Below are 19,083 nucleotides of genomic sequence, written 5' to 3'. Positions count from 1 at the left end.
GGCTGAGGGGTGGAGATGCAGAGCTGCTTGCCTGTGTGTAATTATCACAGGCAGAAAATGGCTGCTGTCATTTTATCACAGGAAGTAGTAATCAAATACTCTTGAAGCTGTTTGCAGCTAGATTTGCTGTGTAAACTACCTAAGCTTCAGATAAGATATATCGGACAAGTTACTTGCTATAGTTAGTTTTTCATCTCGGATCCGGTTTAAAGAAATACATTTGACACACAAAGGACAATGGCCTCAATTCACTAAGCTTTATCAAACACTTTATCAAACGTTTGATAATTTACCTCATGGGTAAAATCTAGTTTTGAATTCACTAAGGTGTTATAGATTTATTGAACATTTTATCGATAAAACATTCAATAAATATACAGTGGTGTGAAAAACGATTTGCCCCCTTCCTGATTTCTTATTCTTTTGCATGTTTGGCACACTGAAATGTTTCTGCTCATCAAAAACCGTTAACTATTAGTCAAAGATAACATAATTGAACACAAAATGCAGTTTTAAATGATGGTTTTTATTATTTAGTGAGAAAAAACACTCAAAACCTACATGGTCCTGTGTGAAAAAGTGATTGCCCCCCTTGTTAAAAAATAACTTAACTGTGGATTATCACACCTGAGTTCAATTTCTGTAGTCAGCCTCAGGCCTAATTACTGCCACACCTGTTTCAATCAAGAAATTACTTAAATAGGCGATATCTGACACAGAGAAGTAGACCAAAAGCACCTCAAAAGCTAGACATCATGCCAAGATCCAAAGAAATTCAGGAACAAATGAGAACAAAAGTGCTGTAATTGAGATCTATCAGTCTGGTAAAGGTTATATAGCCATTTCTAAAGCTTTGGGACTCCAGCGAACCACAGTGAGAGCCATTATCCACAAATGGCAAAAACATGGAACAGTGATGAACCTTCCCAGGAGTGGCCGACCGACCAAAATTACCCCAAAAGCGCGGAGAAAACTCATCCGAGAGGCCACAAAAGACCCCAGGACAACATCTAAAGAGCTGCAGGCCTCACTTGCCTCAATTAAGGTCAGTGTTCACGACTCCACCATAAGAAAGAGACTGGGCAAAAACGGCCTGCATGGCAGATATCCAAGGCGCAAACCACTTTTAAGCAAAAAGAACATTAAGACTCGTCTCAATTTTGCTAAAAACATCTCAATGATTGCCAAGACCTTTTGGAAAATACCTTGTGGACCGACGAGACAAAAGTTGAACTTTTTGGAAGGTGCGTGTCCCATTACATCTGGCGTAGAAGTAACACAGCATTTCAGCAAAAGAACATCATACCAACAGTAAAATATGGTGGTGGTAGTGTGATGGTCTGGGGTTGTTTTGCTGCTTCAGGACCTGGAAGGCTTGCTGTGATAGATGGAACCATGAATTCTACTGTCTACCAAAAAATCCTGAAGGAGAATGTCCGGCCACCTGTTCGTCAACTCAAGCTGAAGCGATCTTGGGTGCTGCAGCAGGACAATGACCCAAAACACACCAGTAAATCCACCTCTGAATGGCTGAAGAAAAACAAAATGAAGACTTTGGAGTGGCCTAGTCAAAGTCCTGACCTGAATCCTATTGAGATGTTGTGGCATGACCTTAAAAAGGCGGTTCATGCTAGAAAACCCTCAAATAAAGCTGAATTACAACAATTCTGCAAAGATGAGTGGGCCAAAATTCCCCCAGAGCGCTGTAAAAGACTCGTTGCAAGTTATCGCAAACGCTTGATTGCAGTTATTGCTGCTAAGGGTGGCCCAACCAGTTATTAGGTTCAGGGGGCAATTTCTTTTTCACACAGGGCCATGTAGGTTTTGAGTTTTTTTTCTCACTAAATAATAAAAACCATCATTTAAAACTGCATTTTGTGTTCAATTATGTTATCTTTGACTAATAGTTAACGGTTTTTGATGAGCAGAAACATTTAAGTGTGACAAACATGCAAAAGAATAAGAAATCAGGAAGGGGGCAAATAGTTTTTCACACCACTGTATAACACCCTAGGGAATTCAAAATTAGATTTTATCCATGAGGTAAATTATCAAACGTTTGATAAAGCTTGGTGGATTGAGGCCAATGTGTTTTTTGTGGGACCTGCCCCTTTAGATTTATAGAACAGCTGCACGCATGGACTTGGAGGGTCCGGTTAGGCACTTGAAGTCAGTGCGCACAACTGTGGCAGTGAGCGTTCTGTGCTTCTGCAGTTACAAGTTATATGAATGCTCCTGGCCATTGGAGCGTGATTGAGGAGGCATGAGCAGCCAAGACCGGGTATGGGGTGACAGCAGCATGGATCAGAACCACAGTGAGGGACCAGATAAACTGTAGGGGGCTTGGAGAAGCCCCAGGTAAGGAAAAATCATTTTTTTTTTTTCAATGAAGGTTCCCTTTAACTTGGGTATTGAAAACATGAAATTGCAAAGCCTGAGTAGAGGGCGGTGGAGCAGCGGGTAACGGGTCTCTTTGTTTTCCACAGAACCAGCGGATGAGATGCAGGCGCTGGAGCAGAAGGCAGCAGTGGTGGCAGCAGAAGCCGCCAGAGATAAGCCGCAGATGAAAGAGAAGATCCTCTTTGTCAGGTTTGTGGATTACTGGAAATTGTCACACCCATTGTGTGTCCTGTAACAAAGAAGTGACATTGTGTGGTCGTGTGTCACACCCGTTATGTGTCCTGTAACAGAGACGTGACATTGTGTGATCGTGTCACGCTTGTTGTGTGTCCTGTAACAGAGAAGTGACATTGTGTGATCGTGTCACGCTCGTTGTGTGTCCTGTAACAGAGAAGTGACATTGTGTGATCGTGTCACGCTCGTTGTGTGTCCTGTAACAGAGAAGTGACATTGTGTGATCGTGTCACGCTCGTTGTGTGTCCTGTAACAGAGAAGTGACATTGTGTGATCGTGTCACGCTCGTTGTGTGTCCTGTAACAGAGAAGTGACATTGTGTGATCGTGTCACGCTCGTTGTGTGTCCTGTAACAGAGAAGTGACATTGTGTGATCGTGTCACGTTCGTTGTGTGTCCTGTAACAGAGAAGTGACATTGTGTGGTCGTGTCTCACCCATTGTGTGTTCTGCACCAGAGAAGTGACATTGGGCTCTATTCTCAAAGACTTCCCGCATGTGGTAAAGTACATGCGGGAAGTTTGCGACCAAAATACCGTCAAGTTGACATTCTCAAAATGTTTCACATGTTTTTTCCACATGCGGAAAAAGTGTGGGATTCATGCGGAAAAATTTCCGCAAAAGTCAGTATTTTTCGCAATAAAAAATCAATTCTCAAAAATGTTCAGGCGCATTATTTCGGCGTTATTTACCGATTTTTATTTTTTTGTTTTTTTTTTTATCACCTACAAGTAGTAGGTGATATATTTCGCATCCCATTGACTTTAATGAAGTCTGGAGGCTTATGGGCTGTGCTTGCTGGACTTTAACATTTTTTTTTTAAACACTTTTTCATGCGACCTTTTTACCGCATGATTCCCACATGAATAATGGCTGTTTCCGCATCTTTTTTCCCGCATGCGGAAAACATGCGGAAAATATTAGTGAATGTGGAAAAAATGCGGAGTTTACCGCTGACGGAAATATAGCGGTAAAATGTTGCTGTGTTTTGTCATCTTTGTGAATAGAGCCCATTGTGTGGTTTTGTGTCACACCCGTTGTGTGTGACATTGTGTGTCCTGTAACAGAGAAGTGACATTGTGGTCTTGTGCGCAGGTCTGATGCTTCCAAGACTGAACTGGCAGAGATGGCGCTGCAGGCCAATCCAGATGAGATCAATATCGGGGATGAGGACGAGTCAGAAGAGGAGATGGAGCCTGATGGTGAGTGACGAAAAACTGCCGCAGCCAAATTTCGGCACAGGGTGAAGCAGAAAGATGGCTCACCCTGCGCCTGGTGAAAGTCCAAGGTGGCATTAATGCTGTTCCCCCTCCCAGTTCTCGGGGGGGGGGGGGGGCTATTGCCGGTGGCCGAATTACTGCTCTTCCCCCCCCCCCCCTCCTAATTTGAGCTCCGGCTATTGCCGGCACCCAAATTAGTCACTGAGTGCCGCTATAGCCGTAATTCTCATGACTGAACCCAAATTATCGGTGCAGCGCTGTCTGTCTCGAGAAATATATGGAGGCTGCCATATTTATTTCCTATTATACAATACCAGTTGCCTGGCAGTCCTGTTGGTCTATTAGGATGCAGTAGTGTCTAATGTCAGAAACAAGCATGAAGCTAAACTTTCAGATCTGACAATGTCAGAAACACCTGATCTGCTGCATGCTTGTTCAGGGGCTATTGCTAAAAGTATTAGAGGCAGAGGATTAGCAGGATAGCCAGGCAACTGGTATTGCTTAGAAGGTAATAAATATGGCAGCCTCAATATCTCTCACTTCAGTTGCCCTTTAATGACTAACTGTACAAGACTTCCTTTCAAGCTTTCAAAACAAACGATAAGTTGCTTCTTCAGGCAAGATACAGAACTGTAATGACATGACTTTATATGGTTCTGATTCAGTTCTGTATCATGCCTGAAGAAGAAACGTAGTTTGTTTTGAAAGCTGGAAAGGAAATTTTCTACAGTTAGTCATTAAAGTGAACCAGAGACGAAGCACCCTCATGTATTTTACCATATATATCAGTGGGAACATTAGAGAAAACACTTACCCTGCTCTCTGTTTCATCCTCACTGCTAAAAGTGTCTGTTATCAGCTGTGATAGGAATCCCGGACTGAGCATTCAGTCTAGCTTTGCAGGGAATAAATTATAGCTGAGTCATTATAGCAGAGCCACAAGGGGGCAGGCTTGGGCTTGAAAAGACACCAGAGAAGACAGACTGAGCTATAATCATTCCGTAGCAAAGCTAGACTGAATGCTCAGTTGGGGATTCTTATCAGAGGTGATAACAGTCAGATTAAACGGAGAACAATGAAACAAAGAGCAGATTAGGTGTTTACTGTCATGTTCCCACTGATTTATAAGGTAAAATACATGCGGGTGCTTAGTCTCTGGTTCTTTTTAAAGGTATCACCTAAACAACTTTTATTGGTATGTCTTCAGAATGAATTAATCAGAATTGGACTTTTCCATCGCTGAAAACTTGCATGGCAAACGCACTGAAAACAATAGCATGTTTGCGATATGTTTTGGAAACGCCGCAGGAACGGCTTTGAACAACTCCCCTGACTCGGCAGTGGCAGGGCTTGTGTGTGTCTGTCAGATAATGCCTAATGATTTGTGAAATACCCCTTGAGGACCTCCCACTTCATGGCCATTTCCTGTACTATAGGCTGTAATCTACAGATCCAGTGTGTGCCATTCCCCCTTACAGTGTGAACAGTGGGCTGTAAAGTGTTAGTGACTCTTCTGTGAGAATGATCAAACACACTTCTGCTCTGAAATAACATTCCCAGCTGCTTGGTTTTCTGTAGAGCTGATTGAGGGCTCGTTTCCACTATCGCGAATCTGCATGCGTCCAACGCATGCAGATCCGCACATGTAATGCAAGTGGATGGGCCTGTTTCCACTGTAGCGTTGTTGAGGTTCGTTTTTTTCAGCGGTAAAAAAACGCACAAAAGAGCCAACGAATTTGCCTGCGAGTGGAATGCATGCGAATCGCCGCTAATGTATTTAATAGTAAAAACGCATGCGTTTGTTACATGCGTTTTTACCCGCGATTTCGCACCTTTTTCAATTTTATTTTGCCCTGGCAGTGTCATGGTTAATTTCGCATGGCATCCTGCCATGCGAAATCGCACGCGAAATCGCGGGTAAAAACGCATGCGTTTTTACAAGCGTCGGAATGCCGGCGAAATCGCGTCGCAACAGTGGAAACAAGCCCTAAAGAACTGCATGTTTTTCTAAGACAATGCAATCTTTGTTGGAGTTTGAAATGGGTGGTGTATTGGTCAGCACTATCTGCACTGAGTATGTGCTTTCTGTGTGGGTTTCCTCCATGCACACAGGTTCTCTCCCATCCCAAAAAACATACAGAGAAGTTAATGAGATTGCCCCTTGAAACTGCTGCTCGTTTGAATTGGTCAAGTTCTGCATACAGATTGCCTCAAAATTAGCATTAAGTCAGAAAAATGTGCAGTTCATTGACCATCTCTGGTTCTGGGCTCCTAGATTGTAACTCAAGCAATCACCTGAGTTTCTCTCAGTTACTAAACCATCTGTCTGTAGCTGTTTATCAGCCTTCCTTGGAAAAGAAGTAGAAAGAGGTGGAAATTCAGAGTAGGTTATGGAGATATTATATATAAACATAAACCTTTTACTTCCTTTGAAAAGTAGCATCTTTGTGTAATTTGACTGTAAGGGTGTGTACACTCATCCAATTTTGATTGGCCAGTTTAACCACTTTCATGTTATGTGGGAGGGACAGCAGATTGTGTAGGTAAGCTCCCATGTGTGGGAGTGGTAAGATTAACCAATCAAAATTGGATGTGTTGATGTACCCTAAAGCTTGGTACACACTTTAAATTAGGATTGGCCAATCACTGACCAATTTTACCACCTATGTTTACCTACACAATCTGCTCATAATATTCAATATTTGTTGACTCTTACTACATGGAGGTGGTAAAATTATTCAGTGATTGGCCAATCATAATTGAAAGTGTGTAACAGGCTTTACTCAGTCAGTCGATTGAACTTATTAATTGAATTAAGTTAGGCAGGTTCTATAGTGTAAGGTTAGATGAGCACTGATGAACATTTCTCTACTTTATTCACAGAAGTACAACTGGAGCAGAAATCGGTCCCTGCCTCCGTCTTTTCTGGCCTTGGTGATGACTGAAGCCAGCCAGCCCGCCCCCCATCTGGTAGTAGGTTTCTATCTGAAATGAACTTTTATCTTACAATAAAATACAACACACATTTTTCATTCTCATTGATTCTTTTTATATACAAATAATTGCAAAATCATTTAATATAGATATTTATAATAAATCTGTATGTATATTATAAATACAACAGCGGTGGGCAGCTTGTCATCAGCTATGGAGTCCAGACTCGCTGAGACCGCACCACCTACGATTCATCCTCGTTATTAGCTGTAGCATACTTATAAATAGTGTATTATGCATCACTTGTGTTCAGTGGGGGTGTGGCCTTGCTCCTCGGGGGCATGGCTAAGCACCCAGTAAGTTCTCATATTGAGTGTAGAAATGAAAAGCAATACATACACACCCACCCCCTTATTCAGGGCCCAAAGATGCAAAGCTGCTGTTGCCTTTTAAGTTAATCAAACTCAAGTATATAAAACAAAAGGAAAGTGGGGGGGAAGTGCTCTTATTGGATTTCCCACTCCGGTCAGAGGTAAATTCATTTCTGCTATTTCAGAGGCAATAGTAACAGCTGTGACATTTCACCAACCAGAATAAAGTGTGCTTTAGCAGCAAAGGGCAGATATGAAGCTATCCAGATTCCCTGAACTGCTATTCTGGATTTTGTGCGGATAAGTATCCAGTATTAAATAACATTTCTGTAGAGACTGTGGATCTAGGTGCCAAGCATTGAATTACCAGCTTGCTTACTAGACTACTTTACTCTGCAATAATATCACTGGGAAGCCTAAAGACTAATGCTGGGAATACACGGTTTGTACAGCTCGATTATGCCGCTGGATCGATTCCCGCTTGTCCCCACGGGCGATTCTCTTATCTTCTGCTCGTGTTCCTTATCTTTTTCCATTGTCCCGCCCACGGTCTCAAGCGCGGAATCGATCCAGCGGGTGATCGGACATGTCGGAAATTATCAATCGAGCCGTACAAACCGTACTGTGTATTCCCAGAACCACTGCATGTTTTAGATGACAGAGTGATTTTTTTTTTTTTGCTGCCACATATCCTGCATCTATGGGAGTTTCCCATACTTCCTGTTACACAGGAAGTAGGTACTTCTTTTGCAAGATTGCAGACACAAGGCAGCATGTCTGCACAACGATCATTCACCAAAAGTGTGTATCCAGTTTAAAGTCCTGGTAATGGAGAGCCCAATAAGTGGCATTGTTCAGGGCGATTACTTCAGTCGCAATAGATTAAACTTCATAACTATAAATGTAATTACAATCCAAGCAAATATGTTTTCCTCCCTTCTCAGGCTTCTAAGCTAATGTAGGACAGATTCCCTGTACTGTAGGGAAACCACGACCCTCCTACCTGTCTTGTATCTCCCAATTAAGCTGAAGAAAGTTTTCTCCATGGTGTGGGACTGATCATGTTTTTCCCCACCATGCTGCTTGGAGTGGCTTTGCCAGGCAGCAGGAGCAACCTTAGAAAGAGGAGGGGAGGTCCTTTGGACCAGCTTTCTGGAGGAAATAAACTTACAAGCATTTTAAAGGACCACTTATGCAAAATGTAAAGATGCATGATTATGCATTTGTTCCAGAGTAAAATGCACTATAAATTGTATTCCTATGTCACTTACAGTAGGCAATAACGAGATAACAGTTCTGGTTTTGTACTACTGTATATACTCGAGTATAAGTCTAGAAATGTAGGTCTGATTCACTTCATAAAAGTATGGGAGATTACTTATACACAAGTCATTGCCAACACTGAGTTATATGTACTAATAGTGACATTTCCATTTGCTGCCATTTACCCAGGAGTAAGTGATACTTTGAGGAAAGGAAATGCCAAGACAACACAGGTCTGAAAGTCCTGGCCACAACAATTAACAAGGAAGAGAGGCAAGGGGGAAAATACTGGGCTGCAGGAAGGGGAGTGAATAATTGCAGCACTTGGCCTGGAGGAGGTATTGGCTGCACATACGGGACAGGAGGGGTTAATGGCTGCAATACTGTATGCAGTGCAATCATTAACCCCTCCTGAGCCCCAAGTGCAGCCAATAACGTTACTGGGTAGACTTAAGCTGGATTTTTTTATTGACTCCAGTATAAGAGGGTTGAATATTGGAGTTGACTTATCGAGTATACAGTAGTCTGGTTGGACTTGATGGACGAATGTCTTTTTCAACCAAACTAACTATATGTATAGTCCATCTCCTCATGGGTAATTCTTACAGTTTTCTTTATTTTTAAAGCGCTAATTGAATGGCAGTTGCACAATCAAACTGTCAAAACAGTGTGCAAACGAGTAGTTAGGCAGGCCAGCATCTTTATTTAAATCCATTTCATGGAGTGCTTTTGTAAAGAAAAAAGAAAATATTGCAACTCCCCCATGAAGCGTTGGACTAGTCCAAAACCGGTCAGCTTACTGTAAGCGACCGCACCCTCGGAGAAAAATAATTTATAGTGTATTTGACTCTGGAAAAGTAATATTAAATATATTTTCTAATTTTTTTTGCTATAGTGGTCCTTTCAGTTAAGATTACTGTTATATTTCCATTACACTCTTATCCTTGTTAGTAGGCGTTTGTGAGCCAACCACTACTAACACCAGGTCCACATAAAGCAGGTGTTAGGGCAGATAACCTTGCCTATGCAGAGTCAGGATCTAAATAGTCTCATAGATGTGGATAATCTAGTATGGCTAGCTGCAAAGCATCCACTGTTAGCAATACAAGGTGACCAGTTTGGGGAAATGTTGCACTGAGGATTATCACCAATTACAGCAGGACAGGCATCCCTGCTCCAACATCTTCATTGAAGTGCAACTTTGTTTATAAATACAACTAGGAACAGGCATAACAGGTCCACTTGAACCAGAATCTGCTTACCTTCCAATTAGTTAAACTTATTAACTACTATCACTTTGGTATTCTATTCAGTTCACCATAAACACTGATAGCCTTACACTGTACATAGCCTTATAGGAACATTGTAGTGTTTTCAAATAAGACATCACTGGGGCACCCATAAAACATCCTAACTTCAGAAATAGGTACCATATATGTGAAAGATATTTATAAATTATAAAATAACTTCAACCCACTACTGAATAATCCCCCCCACCACACTTCATACATATAAACATCCATCCAGGCTGAATATACACATCTTATATCTACATTTACAAGTGAGAAAGAGATACTGAGTGATTCTTACAGCTCCATCCAGTGGCAAAACATGTAAACTGCACCAAGACCATGTCATGCCTCACCAGAGAAGTCAGGGCCACCCAGGCTACTAGGATCCAGCCCCTGTAACATAGGCTTTGTTTAACATAAAACAAAGATGAATAATCAACAAATGCAAAGGCCAGACTGAAAAGCTAAGTCTGTACTGTAAAAATTATCCACACCAGGCACTCCAAAAAACAGGAGCAGGTTCTTGTGCTTAATGTCCACTACAGAGCATGATCTAAGCAAGCACAGTGACAAAACACAAGGGCAGTTCTCTGTAAATACAAAGCTAAGCATGCAGGATTAGAGATGGAGCAGGTAGAAAGGCAGTGGTGGCGTATGCATGCATGGGGGCAGGCAGGTAGGGAGGCAGTGGTGGCGCATGTCTAGGCGGAGAGGCAGTTGATGACAGTGTAGATGGCAGGAAGTTAATATTCTATAGGCTGCAGCTTGTGATAACAGGCATTTAGAAAAACAGCTTTGATTTATAGGTTTTCCTAATGGCTACATTGTTTTGGCTAGTGTGTTAAAATGTGTAGATCCCCTCTTTTTTGTGTGGGGGAGGGGGGGGGGGGATCTCCCAAGGAGCAGTATTGCAAGTTTTTGCATGCATGGCTACAGTATTATACTAGTTTTGCTTAGCTCAGCTGGCAGCAGAGATGCACTAGTGTAAACTGAAGCTATAATCACATGTCTACGAACAGACACTTGGGATTCTGATACCCCTCTAGATGTGACCACTCCTACTCACATCAATGACTCATTCATAGCTCAGAATCTGTGTTTCACAGATAATGCAAACATGAGAATTTGGTAATGATATATCCACCAAATTGTGGACTGCTGTCATGATCCAAGTAAGCATAATTTAAAGCCCAGCTAATCCTGATTAAGGCAAATTCTAATTGCAATGCATATAGGTATAATAGACTGTGTATAGCGTTAAAGTGCTCTATGGACCAAATGTGATTTCAACCAACACCATTCCTTCTCTCGTCCAATGCTCCCTGGATACAGCTAGTGGGTGGGCCAATCACATGTGACACTCAAAGTAGGAGGAGCAATAGATGCGCCAGAGTAAATCTCCCAGAATGCCTGAAATACAGACAGTGCAGAAGGTGGTGACAAAGGACAGTCATGAGGTGAGTGACTGAGCATAAAGATAACACCTCCACCTTGTCATTTCGTGTTGGAGAGGGGAGCAGAGCTTACATGTGCTGTTCTTAATACTTCTGCAGTCCCACAATGTAGGTTTGGAAACTCACAGATGGGGTGGCCACATGAGAGGTGGGAGGAGAAGACAACTGGTATGGTGGAATAATGACAGTGAGTTCACACGAGACCTCAGTGCGCTCACAGGAAACTACTCAGGTTCTAAAGCTCTCACATCCATATGCAAAGGTACAAATGCAGCTTCACAAAGGGTTTTCGAACTTGAAAACTTCAACTCCAAAAGGTAACACTTTGAGAATTTGCCTTGTTCAACTTCTGGATTTAGTTGTGCTTTAAATCTTTTTTTTTTGCAGGTCCTGAAATTACAGGCAGCTGCATATTCTAAGCGGTCATATTAAGAATATTAATTTACAAAATGATGTATCTAACACCATATGTAATGTCATGCTGACAAAGGTGGAGGTTACACTTTATAATGGAAGGTAGCTATTGGAATATTGCGTTTTGGTGGAGTGGGGTAAGAGGCTGGGACTCTGGCAGCGATAGCAAGTGACAGATCTTCCTCTGGAATATACAGGCCTGAGCAATTCTCTTACAGAATACAAAAGTTAAAAGTGGTGGGTGAAAACTGATCAGTCTTGAAGATTAAAGCCTTCTCCACTATTGCTAAAGCTATTCTGTAACCCCATGGAGGAGGAGGAGGATGATGATGATGATGATGATGGGAACTGGGAAGCATCCTGCACCCAAATGCTGTGTTGACATTTTGGCTACAAAATAAGCAATCTGACTTTTCTGCCAATTTTTTGAAATCCATGCCCCCCACACACAGACTCACAGCAGGCAAGCTCTGTGCTCCACCAGTCAGGCAGAAGCAGCAGACGGGGAAACCTGTAATGGGCAGCATCAGCTCTACACTCGGCTGATCTTTTTCAGTCTTCTGCCCTGAATCATGTGATTCAGTCCATTTCATGGTAGGGCCGGCCCTGCTTATAACCAAATGTTTGCTCTCAGGTCTGAAACACGGCAAGGAGAGGATGAACATTAGAGCTAACGCTACAGAGAGGTCAGAACTGGCAGACTCCACAAGGGTAATTCATTAGAGATGCTGTGAAGGTTCACATGCACCATTTCAAGAAGTCAAGAGTAGAATAAATGATACAGCCAGTTAAGGTTCATTTCATGGTGATCACATCAGAGCGTCTAATAAATTAAAGACGCTTCAGGAAAGATTCAATTCATGAGATTAGTTTTCTTTTACGATAAACTGTCACAACAGCGAGTATCTCATGCAAAACGCAGAGTTGGGACAAACATTTAAAAGCCATTGAAGAGGTGCATTTGGTAATTGTGTAAGGACACCAGTCCATTTGAGGAAGTACGTACTCGCCACCCACCTGGTTCACTTTCCATGGACCTGATCCCACCAGCCCACCGTAGTTCAGACTCTGTTATATGGACACTCCATTTATCACTGCAAACCTGTACAACAGTTTTTTATGGGTTTTTTTTTCCCACTTAAGAGCTGCTTCTATATGTTGGACTTAACTCTACTTTTTATGTCTGAGCCTTATTAATTTGACAATATTGTAACAAGAAGGCTAATCTTACAAACGAACTCTTTTCTGAGACAATGTTTTTGATCGGTCATGAGGTTGGACGCCTGAAACCCCCTGCCCCCGGGACAGGACGCCTGAAACCCCCTGCCCCCGGGACAGGACGCCTGAAACCCCCTGCCCCCGGGACAGGACGCCTGAAACCCCCTGCCCCCGGGACAGGACGCCTGAAACCCCCTGCCCCCGGGACAGGACGCCTGAAACCCCCTGCCCCCGGGACAGGACGCCTGAAACCCCCTGCACTGGGATTGTAGGTCATTGAAAGGCATCTTCACTACATCTGTGTTGATAGAGCCTGTGTTGAACCTCCATATTGTCTTCTTACCAGCATTACTTTAAAGGGGACTTAGACCAGCAAGGCAAAATAGGGTGGCAATCTAATTTAAAGGTGTAGATTTTTCCCTTAGAATGGAAACCCATTTTCCATGCTTGTCTTCTCTAGGAATGCTATGAAATGAAAACTCTTTTTAGTAGTTGCTGTTTTCAGTAGCTGCCAGTTGAGATGAGAGAGCAGATTTATAATTACCTGTGCAGATTTATTTAGCATGTGTTACTATACAACTTACAGAAGTGAGGCGAAGCTTGGGAGGTGGCACCGTGATAGTGAAAGGCAGCTGCATTGCATTAATGGGCAGTGGGTGGTAGCTTGGCACATGTTACAGTGGGGCAGTGAAAAGAAAATAAATATATCCCACCTGAGATCGGGACTTCTGCTAGAGCTAAACTAAAATTAGACATAAGGCAATTTTCCACTGATAAGGTTACAAAAAAGACAAACAAGCCAGTTCAAAAAGTTGCATACAAGTGTCAAGATAGCCAATCACCTCCAGAGAGTAAGCGGTGACCACTTGTTCTGCCTACGTTGCAGAACGGCCACCACTCCATGTACCAGACAACATCTAGAGTACAACAGTCTCAGTGGGCCAGGGTAGAAGCAGTGTGGCTCCTAGAATGGATGACCCAGGCTTAGCATCCAAGGGGTTGGAACGGAACACAAAAATCCCAACACAGATGGAAATGAGCCATCTGACTAGTGCCATGCTGGAAACCGCAGGCGGCCCTTCATTTGGGCGTGCTGGCTTTTTTGGGTGTGGTGGGTCTCTTGGTCTGCCACAGATGGCCCTGGATGGTGAAGGCGTCAACGCTCATGGACATGGTTTTGCTGGGGATCTGGGTGAAGCGCTTCCTGTCGGAACTGTACTTGAAGATCTCTTCCACCATGGACAGGGTAATTGTGCGAGGGCCGTAGCCCGCCAGCCGGTTCAGTTCATCTGTCTCTGGTGAAAAAGCGTAGACCGCTCTAAACTGGCAACTGCTGTCACGGAACAGGATGAGGAAGTGGTTGGACTGGCTCTTCTCCATGTCCTAATGGGAAATAAAGAGGATTGAGCTTCAAAACCAAAAAAACTGTTATGGAATAATACAGAATTTTTAATGTACAGGTTCATTCACATGCAATAAAATCAGCTGTTCTCTCAGCCTCTAGAGCAGTGTTTCTCAACATTTTACTGTTATGTACCCCTTTTAAAACCCTGTACTCACCAAGTACCCCCTAGCATAGTAAACGTTATCACAAGTACCCCTTGACAAATATATATTTGATGGTAGTACATTATAATTGGTTCTAAACACTTTCCAAGCATGTACTATTGCTTTTAATTAGCAAAAATATTCATTTGGTATTGTTTAAATAAGATTTATCATTTTCTTAAACTCTAAATTTGTTATTATTGGTAACGTTTATCAAGCCGAGTAACCCATGGAACCATCAGAAGTACCCCCTGGGGTACGCGTACCACATGTTGAGAACCTAGGCTCTAGAGCATACATGTCAAACTCTGGCCCACAAGCCAAATCTGACTTGCAGACCTATCAGATTTGGCCCAAAAGAAGATTCCCCACTTTGCATTAGGTTTGGCCCTCTCCAGATCACCAGGAAAGCTATATTGGAGGTGAAACCCAGATCACCAGGGAAGACATATGGGGAGGGAAGGGGAAACGCTAGACACCAGGGAAGTGTATATGGGAGGGAAGTTGGACCACTAGACAACAGGGAACTGTTTAGGGGTGGAAGGGGGACCATTGCACACCAGGGAACTGTATAGGGGAGGTAAGGAGGGCTAGTAGAACCAAGGAACTTTATAGGGGAGGAAGGGGGGGCATTAGACACCAGGGAACTGTATAGTGGAAAAAGGAGGCCATTAGACATCAGGGAACCTTATAAGGGAGGGCATGGCCATTAGACATTAAGTTTGGCCAGATACTTGGTCCCAGTGTTCATTTTTTCCCACTTTGTATTTGCGTTTGACACCCCTACTTTAGAGGCATATTCTGGAGATGGGAGAATCCTCCATCTCTTGCTCTGAAAATATAAGTACAAGACCAGGGAAGCTTGCAACACCTTACTCCCCAATGCAAAAAAGTCACAAAGCCCCACCTAAGTCTAGTCCCCATCTATCTGATGATGTTGCTGCTGGAAAGAAGGTTTATGTTCCTCTGATGATGCAGCTAGGGTACCAGGCTGTGATTGGGTGCTGTGGGCAGATCACTGTGAGCTCCAAGACAAGGATGGCCAATCAAATGCGAACAGTTCCAAGATGATGCATTTTATGCTAGTTTTATATGCATTTATGACGCTTGAAAGTGGACCAGTGCATATTAAAGTTGCAAAACATTTGCATTAACTGAATTATAAGCATCCCATTGACCATCCCTACTCCAAGGCAAGTACTTCCAATTAGGTTTTTTGCTAAACTAAAACATAACAGTGTTATAGCTTCAGCTTTTCATGAGAGGATAGCAGAGGCCAAATCAATATGATTTCTGCCCCTCTGATCCTCCTAAATGCCCTCCGGCACCCTCTTACTGGTCGACCAGGTTGGGAATCATTGCCCCTGCACTGGCCCAGCTGCATGCGTCCTACAGAGCCAGATCGTGACAGGGAGCGCTCTGCGCATGCATATGACATCATACACATGCATAGAGTACTCCTGGCTGCAGTCGCTCGTGTAGGCGCTGTGATGCCCGTCCCAGCCAACCAGGAAGAGGGTGCCGGAGGGCATTTAGGAGGATCAGAAGGATAGAATGGAGAATGGGGGGGGGGGGGGGGGAGGGACTAGCGGTGAGCATCAGGACAGCTCACCATACATGCCTAAGTCGCCCCCTCCCCCCTATATTGATTTGGGCCCTTTAAGCTAATAAAATGAACATCCTTTCGCGAATAAAAAAAAAAAAAAAAAAAAGACTTAAAAAGGTGACATTGAGACAAGGCACAGCACTAACTGACCTCTAGAACTTTATTCTTCTGCGTTTCGTTGACTTTGCCTGCCAGGCAGCAGTGAGATAGTGCGTTGTGTATGATGAATTTGTTGGACTTTGCACTTGGTTCCTTGTACAATTTGGGCCCTGAAACAGAAACAAATACTTGATATAAATCACAAGGAAAGACACCTGCGTACATGGCCACTATATCTAATGCCTAGGCACATCACCTCAGAAACAGCTGAAACTGGTGCAGGGGAAGACAGGCTGTGGGCATTTTGTATAACTCACACATTATTAGAAAACTGAACATCATGAGGTATCCCTGAGAGAGTTGGAGGAGGCGGGGTCACATGGGGCATTCAGGTAATATTGGATTTATAAACAAAGGTGGATTTCAGCCTGATCACGCTGCACCATCCCGGTGATTGTGCTTTACAATAAACTGTCACAAACTATTACAGAGTACTGTACTGCGCTTGTGCTTAATAAACGGAGTGTATAGAGCCTGGGCTCTATAGGACTCAGGCTCTATAGGCTCTGGGTCCTATAGAGCCTTCCTGCTCCTCTCCCAGTCCCTGTTGTAGCGCTGGCTCCACCGTAGCAGCATTCAACAAATTTGGTCAAATACTGCTGTCCCCGCTGCCGAAGGGAGGCTTTGGAAGTCTTCGGGTGCTCCAGACTGCACCTGCGCAAACGCTCTCTCTCGCGCACTTGCGCTGTTCTTAATATGAAGCCACCTGTCTTCGGGAGAACTCCCGTAGACTTCTGAAGTCCCCCGGGGCGGGGGATTTGAACAGAGGAGCTGCTGCAGCCAATGAGGGGACCAGGAGAGGAAAGGGAATTCTCATTAGGACCCAGAGCCTTCCCTCTCAGAGTATCATCTGGTTTTTTTTGTGTGTGTTTTTTTTAAACTTGGTACAGGGCCAGTTCTAGACTTTTTGCTGCCTGAGGCAAACTTCTGCAGATGCGCCATTATTCAAACAATGCCGCAATTGCTCAACGTTCATTTTTTGTTGCTCTATGTGTATGAAGAAATTACAGCCAGTGATTAAAGAGCTATGCTATACACCCTCTCTGAGTGGAAGACACAGGGCAGAGCAGTGAGAGATTACCGGTGTATTCTGGGATGGAGGCTGGAGAGGACGCTGTAGATCCCGTCTCCCAATCCTTATCTCCGTTCTGTGCAAACACACCACGGCTGGGAGACATCAGTCCAGAGGGAGACAGTGCTCTGTGAGAGAAAACAAGATGCAGCACATTTTGTTACAAGTTTAATATGTGGTCATACATCAGTATAGTAACATTAATTCCCCTTTGACAATTTAAACTCAACCCCCCCCTCCTCTTTTCCACTGTGCCTTGACGCAAACATGTTTCTTCCTAATTTCCATGGCTGCAATTCCACTGCCATCAGGATGTACAGTGGGATTGCAGTGCGTTTTTTACCAAAAAAAAAAAAAAACCCTGAATACGAAATTAGAAAATCGTGAAGGGGATAAAAAAAAAATGGCATAGCGGTGCAATTAGTATGCAATTTTCCTGCACTCCTATACAAAGTATAAGAGCTGAATTGCACAGAAAACACAGCAGAAAGATGATTGTGCTCAGGAGACAATCGCAAGGCAAATGGATTGCACTAATAAACTAGTAGGAGGGAAGTCTGCTCAACTCAAGGATTAAAAATCTAATCTTTATTTCTAAAAGGTTGTAGACAAAGGCATATCAGCTACATACGTACTTCGGAGCATACGTGCGATCCTTACACATAGCTGAGTGTATGCTCCGATACATTTCAGTTGATAGTCCTTTGTCTAGAACCTTTTTGAAATAAAAATTAGACATGTAATTCTTAAATTGAGTGGACTTCCCTCCTACTACCCGTTAAATATACGGTACTTGGCTGCTATTGGAAAACACGAAGCAAGCTTTCTCCTGTAGGAGCTGTAACAGGAGGTGGACTTTATCCCAGGCAATATTGGGAAGTGAATGAAGTGTGCACTGAGCTGCCTCTACTGTACATTATGTTATATCGGGTTTCAACTGGGGGCTCAGCTATGTGTTGTCCTTCCACAGAGAGACTTTACCTTGGCGATCTGGGAGATCTCTTCAGTGTTCCGCTACCATTCTCATTCCCCACTGTGGACAGGGACATGGTGGACTGAGAATACACTTTACTCAGCTTGGAACCTGAAATTAGACCACAAAACCATCAAATTCTGAAGCACAGCAGAAGCCAAGCAGAACTTGTAGAAGACATGAGTGCCTGTTTAGGGAAGCAATAATGTTTTTTGACTCACAAAGTGAGAGGATTTCACTTTGGCTTCAATTCATCAAGGGCTGTTCGATAATAACCAAGTCCTTAAAATACCGCATTCAGTCATTTAGACTTGTGTGTGCGAATTCATCAATATTTTCACACATGTGGTAGATGTTCAGTAAGGCCCAGTGCACACCGAGCGGTTTTTGGAGCGATCCGCCGGCCGCATCCGCCTGGAAAAATGCTTGGCTAATGTATTGCAATGGGATGGTGCACATCGGCGGTTTGAGGTTTTTGCCAAGCCGCAAACGCGCCTCCTGCTGCGCGTTTGCGGTTTGCTAAAAAACCTCAAACCGCCGGTGTGCACCACACATTGAAATACAATAGCCAAGCGTTTTCACTGGCTGATGCGCCTGGTGGATCGCATACAAAATCCGCTTGGTGTGCACCCGGACAAATATCTGCCCTCTGCTCCCAAAACCGCTAGCATTTTGACGATCTGCTAGCAGTTTTGGTGTGCACTGGGCCTAAGTTACCGAAGAGGTCCAGGCAGTTACAATAGGAAAGAGGCATCCCCGACATCCCAATAGATGTGTATGTTATGTTATACGGCTTCTGCTCGTGCTGAATCTGTCTTATTAGTCTTAACATTCTATTACTTGCCACAGCTTAGATGAACTGCCAAGAAACATTACACATTCCCTGCTTAGGTCATTTTGCCACGAGCTCCCACTAGCATCTCTGCA

General features: G+C 43.5%; 2 protein-coding genes across 4 annotated transcripts in view; one reads left to right on the top strand and one right to left on the bottom strand.

Annotated features, from left to right (window-relative positions):
* XAB2 (XPA binding protein 2) overlaps window positions 1-6,890 on the top strand; it is a 31,824-nt gene extending 24,934 nt beyond the window's left edge. Inside the window, exons 17-19 of the mRNA XM_068274586.1 lie at window positions 2,487-2,589; window positions 3,728-3,834; window positions 6,736-6,890. Of these exons, the coding sequence (XP_068130687.1) occupies window positions 2,487-2,589; window positions 3,728-3,834; window positions 6,736-6,797 (272 nt within the window). The 3' untranslated portion in view covers window positions 6,798-6,890. The remainder of the gene's footprint in view (window positions 1-2,486; window positions 2,590-3,727; window positions 3,835-6,735) is intronic.
* Window positions 6,891-12,957: 6,067 nt separating this feature from the next.
* Window positions 12,958-19,083, bottom strand: part of CAMSAP3 (calmodulin regulated spectrin associated protein family member 3) — a 151,195-nt gene continuing 145,069 nt past the window's right edge. For 2 of the 3 annotated variants that reach the window (XM_068274583.1, XM_068274585.1), the window contains exons 14-17: window positions 18,165-18,267; window positions 17,193-17,311; window positions 16,103-16,221; window positions 12,959-14,181 (exon numbers count right to left, since the gene is read on the bottom strand). In XM_068274583.1, coding sequence (XP_068130684.1) covers window positions 13,879-14,181; window positions 16,103-16,221; window positions 17,193-17,311; window positions 18,165-18,267 — 644 coding nt within the window. In that variant the 3' untranslated portion in view covers window positions 12,959-13,878. Of the gene's footprint in view, window positions 14,182-16,102; window positions 16,222-17,192; window positions 17,312-18,164; window positions 18,268-19,083 lie in introns of all 3 variants that reach the window. The other variant, XM_068274584.1, reaches the window with a different exon arrangement.

Source organism: Hyperolius riggenbachi, chromosome 3, assembly GCF_040937935.1.
Source record: "Hyperolius riggenbachi isolate aHypRig1 chromosome 3, aHypRig1.pri, whole genome shotgun sequence".
Lineage (NCBI taxonomy): Eukaryota > Metazoa > Chordata > Amphibia > Anura > Hyperoliidae > Hyperolius > Hyperolius riggenbachi.
Note: the sequence above shows the minus strand (reverse complement) of the source record. Positions and strands in the feature narration are given on the sequence as shown.